The sequence below is a fragment of the Patiria miniata genome, unplaced genomic scaffold (assembly GCF_015706575.1).
Source record: "Patiria miniata isolate m_02_andy unplaced genomic scaffold, ASM1570657v1 HiC_scaffold_19, whole genome shotgun sequence".
NCBI classification, from domain to species: domain Eukaryota; kingdom Metazoa; phylum Echinodermata; class Asteroidea; order Valvatida; family Asterinidae; genus Patiria; species Patiria miniata.
In genome coordinates this window covers 11,680,718-11,691,312 of record NW_024037057.1, presented here as the reverse complement: position 1 = coordinate 11,691,312, position 10,595 = coordinate 11,680,718, and the positions used below count along the sequence as shown (strand labels likewise).

The window sequence follows — 10,595 nt, the reverse complement described above, 5'->3', positions numbered from 1 at the left end:
ATAGCCACGGAGAGTTCATTGTTAATGTTCCCAGTGCATTGTGGCAGATATTCAACAAATTCGCAGCGCGGGACATGAATTTGTTTGTTTTTTTCCAGTCAGTAGTTTCGTACAAGCGTATGGTTCGAGTTTATGTTTGCCCTGTTCCTTTTTTTCCATATGGTGCTATGACCCAGTCTATAACAAATTAGCTTAAGTTGTCTACTGACACTCATTCAAATGGGCAATGTTTTGTCGACCGTAAACTTGAAAAATGGACTCTCCATGGCAAACTCTTGGTGGCGCACTGCATTGTGAATCGCCCCAATTGATTTCATTTCTTTAAAATCTAATTTATTGATAACACAGTAAAGAAACATGAATTGAAACATGGAACACTTATTTCAGTAAAGAACAGAAAAACAATGATTCATTGAGACAAAAAAAAAAAATCTTTAAGAAAAAAGTACATGTAATTCACGTAATTTTGTGTTTAATACATTTGATCGTATTCGGACTTTTCCCATCTGTGTGACACAGTTGTTTAACATTCTATTGAAAAATATGTCACATTGTCACATTTGTTGTATGTAATTAAAAGTCGATATTTGTGTAAACTATAATTAAGATTATAACACCTCACCCGCAGATTCTGTGTCTTGATTGACCGACAGCGAGTAACATGATACTTTCTATTTTTGCTTTCTTTCTGTGCACGGCCAAAAGTACTATACCCGTAGCAACCAAAGTACTATACCATTAGCAACCAAAGTACTATTTCCACGGCGCAGTATTTGTGTGCAAATGCATGCTGGTTTGCGCGTTGGGCGTTGCGCGTAGTGCGTTTTGTTTCAAAGAGAGCGTACCACAGAGTTGGGTTCAAACATTTCGCGAAAGGGGTAGTTTGGAATAGCGAAATACATTTTCCACCAATTTTGTGTTGTAATTGAAGTTTATTTCAACTGTGTTCAGATTTAAATAATTTAAAATATTAAAACCACGCAGAATCTGTGGGTGAAGTGTTATAAAACAAGTATTGAATGTTTTATCTCGTGGTGAAGTAAGACTAGCCTCCCTCGGTGATCCATGGAGCATGCTTCGCCTCGGGAAAATAACATGTCCACGGATCACCTCGGGAGGCTAGTTTTACTACACCTCTCGAAGCATTCAATATTTGTATACTATAAATCACGTATACTCTCTAAATTCCAAAGAGTGGAATAGGGACTAGACGTTTTAGAGTTAAAATCACTCTCATGTTCGATTGAAATAGTCTGAAAAAAAAAGAACCACTTCAGTCGAAGCTCGAGTGAAAACTCGATCTTTACGATTGAAGATATTTCACTCTAAAACGTCTAGTCAATACTTTCCGACTGTGTGAGTGAATCTACACTCGAATGGAGTGAATTTTCACTCTTTGGAATTTAGAGAGTACATTTTAAAGTATAAAAAGATGTGTATTTTTAATCTCAATTTACGATAAATTTTACGTACACTTGTGGCTTATGGATTGGTGGCTGTGAGATTTCCAGCGGGATGATTTGCCAAATTAAATAACTATATGATAGAGTCCCTTTTAATGGACAAGGGACAAGCGATATAAAGTCACATTTTGATTTTTAAACAAGATAATGCAATTTTTTTAATTCGAGATTAATGTTCTATTTTAAATCTGTTTGTCTATACGTCGTCTGTTTTAAACTAGGGTTTTAATTTTGTGTGGTTTTAATTCATTGGGTTATTTTATGGTAATGTATTTTATTATGTCTTTTATTTTTTGGGGGTAAATTTTGTAATTATTATATCATGTTTTTATGTAATTCAGGGCCCCCAGGGAGAACAGTTCATTGACAACTGATGGGGCTACCCTGGTAAAATAACACGAAATAAATACATATACATGTGTATAAATACATAATTATAACATAACTCTTGATTGCAAAGAGCATCTTCTTTCACCCTTTTGTGTAAATCTCTTCATGTCGGCTAATTGGTAGGTTAAAGGTACAGTCCATCATTTGTAATATGGGCATTTTTTTCGTTTGAAGCAACAAACGTGCTCAAAATCTGAAGAAGGGTGCTGAACAACTAACCTGATGAAGGTTCAGCTCAGCTTCAGCTGTATATTCCGAGAAAAAACAACATTCTAGAATCTCGATTTCAAATTAAAAGTTGCTGAATCATGTTTTGAATTGGGTCTGAATTCAGCGTCAGAAGCATATTCTCACTGATGAGCCGATTGCTATACGCAATGCAATGTCGCGCACTGATCCGACGAATTAAAGCAACCGCACCTATATTCCATGATTTTATCTGCCAATTAGTGTGGATTTCGTTGTCTTATTTGTAACGTATGACATGGCATTAAATGTAAGCTGCACGTAGTATAGTGGTGAGAATGTTTGGCTGAGCCATTTTTATCCATTCAGTGGTGTGACATATGGTGCATCTTACCTAGTAACGCAGCACGGAAGAAGTACCCATTGTTACACAATTACATGAAGATAGTACTTCACTACAATGTTTTATTTTTTTGTTTGCATGTGCAAAAACCAGTATGTTTTATTGAATCATGTCAAAATTTGCCGTAACACATTTTACGTAAGAATTACATTCATTTAATACGATTAATATAAATACACCACAGTACCCTTTCGATTAACAGCCAAGGTATTCAACAGAAACCATATAAAGTAAAATGTACAAATGTATTGTGAATAAAAATATGAAATCGGTCGAAGTCGAGTTATTGTGATTTGACCTCCGCCAAGGAGGTTATGTTTTCATCTGTGTTGGATGGTTTGTCTGTTAACAGGATAACTCAACAAGTTATGCAGGGAGTTTCATGAAATTTGTTTTAGGGGTGGTCCTTGGTAAAAGTTCAAATCGATTAGATTTGGACATGATCTGGATGCAGCTAGATTTATTTTAAGGATTCCTCACCATTTTGTATACAAATATGCCATAGACCATGAAACTGGGGCACCCCTCTCCCCCAAAACAATAGTGGACTGGTCCATTTCTTGGCCATATGCCGTGCACACGTACAGTGCATGTGACCGGCCGTGTATGTTAAAGTCATTGTACATTATACAACACCAGAACAAATCCCCGTCATCTGATTGGTGGATCGTTGATCACATGTCATTGAATTATTCGTAGCAACGCATGGCGCGCAGCGCACAGTGCAATGGAAGTTCTATTGCACTGTGAATAGTACTTCACTTGCACGGTGTCACTGCTGCTGGTGGTGGTGCTGTTTTAAATCGAGATAAATCGAACATGATTGTTCTTAACTTGTCGAACAGTTTGCATTAATATAAACGATGAACTTGTCGAACTTTTAAACAGTTTTTAACCTGAATAAATTGGCTATTAAAAGTCAACCAATCAGATGACAAGGATTTATTCAGGTGTTATATAAAACAAATAATGAATGTTTCACGTTCGTGCAATGGAAAGAATAATTTCATCTGTCACTTCACATGAAATTATTCTTACCATTGCACTCACAAACATTCACTATTTGTATACTAGGACACTGGTCCCTCCAGAGTTAAGTACAGACCTCGCGGCTAGCAAGCATCTGTGTTACGACCCTAATTAAATGTAAACAGTGACCCTATGGAAATGGCACAATTCTGCTAGATGCACTTAATAGTAATTCTGTACTCAACAAGTGAACAATACATATTAATACAGAGTGTTTCTGCTCTTTCATTTCAGAACATGATGGAGCATTTTAAAAGCTCCTGTTGGATGTACTAACAACATGGCGGGGAATTGTTTAACATTGGCGCGGAGGTTGCGCTCTCTGAGTGCTTTCTATTTATTTATGAATATAGTGCTACCGTTTAGCTTGAGGGCGCAATTGATGAGTTAAGGTATATACTTGAACTATAGGAACGTACCCTCCTACATATTGCAGTACTGCTGGTTAAACTGTTAAATTCAAAAACAAAAATAGAACTTAATATATACAGTATTAGGCCAAAAAAAAGGCTCCGATTTTTGGTATGTGCGCGCGACGCCGTACCGTAGCCATGCTTGTCGACAAAATGAAACAGTTTTTTTTCAATGTAAGATGATGTCTCAAAACTGCCAAACTCACTGGTTTGACTGGAATCCTGCTGCTGCACAAATTTAACGTGCTTTATGTGGCCTCTCTGGACTCCCATATATTTTGTACTAAATTTAGTCGGGCTCCATTTGCAGTCTTTAGCCGACATTTGAAGAAAAACAAAGTAAACCCCCCAAAAAGCTTTGTCGCCGCACCACTTTTGGGGTAAGCTCCATGCCGGGAGACTTTTTTTTTGCCTTACACTGTTATTTTGGTTGTGTACTATATAACCTAGCAACCAGTTGTGTAAAAAAACAAAAAACAACTTGTGTAATATTTTACACAAGTTGAACAGTTTACACAACGGGTTGCTAGGTTCATATAGTACACAACCGTTTGATTTTTACACAACCGAAATAACAGTGTAGGTGAATGGTACATATGGTAGTATATTCATGTGTAAAACAAAATAAATGCATTACCACATGCCAAGTTCAAAAGCCACCTCCTATAGCTAATTTTGTTTTTTGGATTTGTTTAAGTTCTTAAATATTGAATACAAAAATCCATCGAAACAAAAACTAAGGCGAGCCCTCAAATTAGAATCCCTCCCCAGACCGTTCGGGGTTGAGCCCGCCCTGTATGTTGAAGGGATTGGGACCTTACAATGGCCAGACTTCAATTTATGTTGCCTATTGTGAAACCCTGAGTCACCACTTTGGACCGATTGGGGCGTCACGCTTCAGTAACCGGGTGGCTTCTGGCTTCGTACCGATTGGGGTGAAAGAAATTAGCATACCGGACCCGGTATCCGAACGGTCTGTTATCTGATGGCTCGCCTAAAAATATAGCTAGTGTCTATATATACATTTCATTGCAAAGAAAGATAACAGAAAGTCAAACATTTTTCAAAACACCATAAGTCCAAATACATAGTTGTGGAATACATGTATACTGTTTCCGGTGTTAAGGCGTCAAATTCACACACACGTAAATGTATCATACTTGAATTAGGGACGCGGTAAGAGACTAGCAAAAATTGCTTCAAAGCATGATTGAAAGTGAACACATTTGTCAAAATAAAATAATCACTTCGTATTGTCGAGTTACAGCAGTATGAACTATTCAAACACCATTCAACCATTTCAGCTGCAAACGTGTATAGCAGCAACCATTTATGATTAAAAATATTTATAATTTTATACCCAATACATATAAACTACGTAAAAACCAATCACCAATGCACAAAATAACACGTACATATTATTATATATTGTACACTTAACAGGTACATATTACACACATGTGTCTCATCTCGATATGAACCTTAAGTGTGAGATATTGTTCCGGATAACATTAGATTTAATTCTGCTTATCCTCAGTTATATAATTATATTCCCTCTAATTGTTTACATCAAACCGTTTAACTACCCCAAATACTTATATTCCGTTAATATAATTCGGTTACAATAAATCTAACTAACATGAATTTACGTGAACATCACTTTAGTTTATATAATCGCACATATAAAACGTTACATACAAGAAAGTATACCGGTAGTAATACCTCCAATTACTGTAAGAGTAATTTCCAGCAGAACCATATTAGTAGTAAAAGTCGGGATGTTTGAAATCGTGATCCATTTTCCACATCTGTCAAAAAAGTAAGCAATACTTTGCATAATAAATCGATGAACGATAATGGGGTCAGTGAATATTAGCCAACAAATTGTATAATTTTGGACACAGGGTGGTCCAAACAAGTTTACATGTTTTTTTCAGGCGTAGATATCTTGGAATTGGGGAGACATGTTAAAATTGTTTCAAGATATTCCTTAAGTACAGCATCTTCTTGGTATATGGTGAAAATGGCACTGAAACTAAAGCCTAATTGAGACATGGTGATGGTTTAAAGAAAAATGGTCAAAAACCAGTTTTTCCACACGCAAATCTACGGGACACAAGGGCGGATCCAAAACAGTATTTTGTGGGGGGCCCAAAATTTTTTTTGGTCCCCCCAAAAAATGGGTCAAAAAAATTACGGCGTGGGGTTCGGGGCCCGCTTAAGGGCCCCGAAAAATGTTTGGATTCTAGATGCTCTGTGGTGCGATCTGAGGCAATTTCTGACCACTTTAACAATGTTTTTTTGAGGAAAAGATGGTGGTGTACTCATTGCCTGCCTTTATTGCGATGTCACATAAAAAAAAAAAATTGGTTTCGTTTTTTTTTTTTTTGGGGGGGGGGGGGGCATGGCCCCCTTTGGCCCCCCCCCCCCCTGGATCCGCCCTTGACGGGACATGGCCAACACATTAGCACTGCATGCACAAAGAACTGCAAAAATTGTAATTGGGTCTACATGACTGCCATGCATGTGGACTACCTTTTGACCACTTTTTTTTCGTAAATGGCCGCCATTTATAAGCTTGAACTTTATTTTCAACGTTGTTTTTATTATATTCCACAAATATCTTGTAGTTTAGGACCAATCTGCATATCTGTTATGATGAAATCAATTGCAACATTTCAGCGGAGATGTGGATTAATTACGGGAATTTGATTGACATGTTATTATTTAGTGTTATTTTTATAGAACAACATTATACTCACCAGTGCAGGCCCGGGTATGATGTACGGCGTGTGAGAGTTGCGCATATTGTCATTGCTGTCATAGTTCTCGTAGAATATTCGTGCATCGTTGTCCACTGTGTCCTCAGCCTGTCTCATTCTCCCAACCTTTGTGTTTATTAAAAGTAACAAAATCAGTCCTTGTATTGATGCCCATGCCTTTAAAAACAAAGTCGACATTAGATAGCAGCAATTATTTTTTAACCCGCCTAGTATTCGAGACTTGAAGTTTTGGGAAACCACTTTTGCCCAAAGACCGTGTCGTGGTTTACAGCCATCTTTGTGATCACATGGGAATCTGTGGAGGCATGTCTTAAAATTTCTATTGAAAAAAAGTCCCGTCAGTCGTTGCATTGCATGGTGGGATGTATATTCAATTAAAATATGGCTCGCATTCCTACGAGGTAATCTTCTGTGGAGTATTGATAACACTTCGAAACCCAGCAAAAATATTGTTCAGTAGTTAAGCTCAGAGTAAGCATATAAGGTAAAGGTTCAAATTGTATAGGTGTTCTCGAGCATGCATCTTTTGCTGAAAGCGGTCCTCACTCGTACGTTTTTGAGTGTTATCTTACAGGAAACACAGTGCCTTGTCCTGGAGAGTTTTGGTGTGCACGACTGGGTGTGCTCAGGCATTCAAACCTTGGACGAACAATGCCGGAAAACAAAAGAGAAAAATATCGTCCGCATTTCCCAACATGCGTCCACGATTGGGGTCGTGTACAAAATACATGGGAGTCTCCCTAAAAAAAAACCAAACAAAAACCCAATACGACTGTATGTGTGGACAAGCATTACATTCAATGTGTGGACTTCCCAACAAAGGATGTCCACATAAACCAGATACGTTGTGTGGACTTTCCCACATCCACACAAGGTTCCTCTCTCTCTGGAAAACATGTTTAGATGCACATGGGGTTAGGTTTATCCGTCGCAGAATTAAGAAAACATTCAAGGAAATCATAGAAAAAAAATGGTCGAAAGAGTTTTCACAGTTTGATTAAAATTATTTTGTTTCTCACAGGTTTTTCTTAACTTCACCAAAACTAAGGAATGTCCACACTAGGTATGTAACGTAAACAGAGCAACATGATCAACTCTGACTAAGATAGTTTGTGGCCAAACGTTTTGGACAGAAAAGTTTCATGTTAGAAACAAAAAAAATTCTATAACAAAAACAGACTAGCCAGAAAACTGGTGATGAGACTTACGAAAGCACGTCGTGGAACCACAGAAGGAAAGGAGAAATACGGTCCTCTATTGTACTCCCATCTCTAAAATAAATGTATAAATAAACCTCATCAGATTATCTCCATAATAATTTATGAAAAATGTTTACCATAAATCATATCTGGTACGAGGTGTATTTTCCCTGGCAAACTGTATATAAATGCGTTTCCAGGGTAATACTCAACGAAACAAGTTTCATGCCCTGACAAGTTCATATACATAAAAACAAAAATGGTCAATTATAGCAAGTAGTAAATTTTTCAAACAAGTTTGAGTCCTGTTTAATTCCATGCTTGACGGAATTGTGAAAACAAGTGTGGGAAAATAAACGCACGTGTGCGCAAGTCGAAGTTATATATGAGAAATTAATCCCGCTATGGTTCAAAAGTCACGGGGCTTCGCCTTATGGATTGGTGCATTGTTTTACCTGTGTCTGATTCCGGACGCCACGTGGTGTGTCAGCGTACATCCAGTCTGTGCGCCTCGCCAAGTAGCAGCAGCAGACACATAACATGAAAACTACGCAGCAGATAACGAGCACAAACACCGTAACGACTATGGCTATGACGCCTCCATCGCCGCTAGGAACTTGATAGAAAAGACACACGAAGGGTAAATAGCGCCTTCGCTGACGAATAGATCTTTGTTGCTATGCGATACGCGTGTGTAAACGCTTTGTATTTTATTGTCACTGAATTTACATAAACTAATCTCATTTGTTTAGGTAACTCTTTGTTTTTTTTCTATCATAATGATAGTTGTCACTCGTTTTGACTAACAAATAAGTCATCGGTGAGGGCGCCCTTTGCAAGGGGTATATATGAATACTTTCAAGCGCTATTTCGTACTTTGACAAAGTTCTGCATGTAGCACTATCAAAATCTAAGGTACGAAAGCCCAATCTATAAGCTTTCTTTTAGTACAAGAATTATTCTAATCACGCATGTACTTTTCAAGTTACAGAGTTTTTTTTTAAACACAACCACTGTTTTAAAGTTCTGTCCACGGATCACACAAATATGTGTTCGTTCTTTCAGCAAAACGAAAACAAACCACACATATGTTATTCTTATGTGATTTGTTTTTGTTTTGCTGAAACAACACTGCCCATTTTGTGATCCGTGGACAGAACCATAAAACGGCGGTTGTGTTTAAAACTCCGTAACTTGAAAAGTACATCAGTGATTTGACTGATTCTTCAACTAAAAGAAAGCTTATGAATTAGGCTGTCATATCGTAGATTTTGAAAGTTCTACATGCAGAACTTTACTAAAACAATGGTCGCGAGATTTGGGTTTCGTTGCTTTTTTTACTCACCCTGTACTACCCGTAGCGAAGTCGAGTTTCCCTCGCTCCTTGTCAGATTTTACTCACAAACGAGATTTGTCACTTGAGGCTACCTTAAACTTATCTAATTGATATCGACATCATGCAAACATTAACATTTTAAAATGAAAAAAAAAAATGACCACCAGATAAAAGCCAAGCCAGGAATAGATACAAACCATTGTCATCACAAACACTTCCTGTGAAATCACTTGCGCACCTGGAGAAATTTAAACAAATAGGTACAAGTGTTTATTATTTCTTATGGTTGACTTTTAAAGGTTCATTCTATGAGAACACATTTCAACTATTCAATAGGTAATACATAGATTTTTTTTCCAATTACGTTTTTTGCAATTTTTGCTGGAAGTATTTCTTGCAAACAAAAATTCAACCTCAAACTACGTCTGTCACTTCCACGGAATACCGTGCTTCAAAGTAGTATTTTGTGATCGTAACATCGTTTTAAACACTGAAATGTATTTAAGTTCAGCCTAATCGATTTCAAATCACAATGAACAATACGTAATTATTTAACATGCATGTTGGTATTTATCGTATCTTTACTCAAACCATTGTTGCCATTTAGTGGTTGAATTTGTTCTCGGTTGATTGCAACATAATTCCATAGAATGTTGAACTTCACTTCGTGTACTTACTCGCAGGAGTACACAAAATCGGGAAAATCTCCAGATCGACTGCACATTCCTCCGTTTTGGCAGCGGTCTGAAGGACAATATTCCTCTGGAGCTACATTCCATAAAACAAAGAGATGAACGAAATTAATGATCTTGTAATTTCCCAGTGAGATTATCTATATTCCCTTATGACATTTTAACCCACTCGTGTTGAACAGTCATGTTTTTCGACGAAACTCCTGTTGGCTGTAAGGAGCTTACAATGTATACATGTACATTTGTATACATTTGTATACATTTGTATACATTTGTATACATTTGTATACATTTGTATACATTGATCTCTTCCCTAGTCCTCCACTGGGGCTTTTCGTAGTCAGTTCTCACGCTTGACTCCTACAACTCGGAAGCGATGCCTCTTTGCTGCTGTGATGGCTACTTTTGGAATAACCTAACTGTCTGACCTTTCTGATACCGGTCCTTTCTAGCCAACTTTAAGACGTCAGGGTAAGAAACTGAAGTCTTTTTTTCTGCTGTATAAATCATGGACGTGAACGTGAAGTATCGCTTATTTCTAAAATCACACTGAAACTCAAAATACTACTTGTATGTTTCTTTGTATATATATATATATATATTTAGTAGAATGGGATGTGACTGGATTTTAATCGCCTCATAAATCATCAACTAATTAGGATCAAAGAGAAGTGTTCGAAGTCCGATGAGTGTTGTGTTCA

General features: G+C 37.3%; 1 protein-coding gene across 1 annotated transcript; it reads right to left on the bottom strand.

Annotated features, from left to right (window-relative positions):
* Window positions 1-4,856: 4,856 nt before the first annotated feature.
* On the bottom strand, window positions 4,857-9,969 carry LOC119725797. Its single transcript, XM_038197374.1, has 6 exons — window positions 9,880-9,969; window positions 9,400-9,440; window positions 8,322-8,482; window positions 7,876-7,938; window positions 6,647-6,772; window positions 4,857-5,692 (listed from the first exon to the last, which is right to left on the bottom strand). The coding sequence occupies exons 1-6, from the start codon at window positions 9,924-9,926 to the stop codon at window positions 5,645-5,647; spliced, it is 486 nt and encodes a 161-aa protein (XP_038053302.1). The 5' UTR covers window positions 9,927-9,969; the 3' UTR covers window positions 4,857-5,644.
* Between the last annotated feature and the right edge of the window lie 626 nt (window positions 9,970-10,595).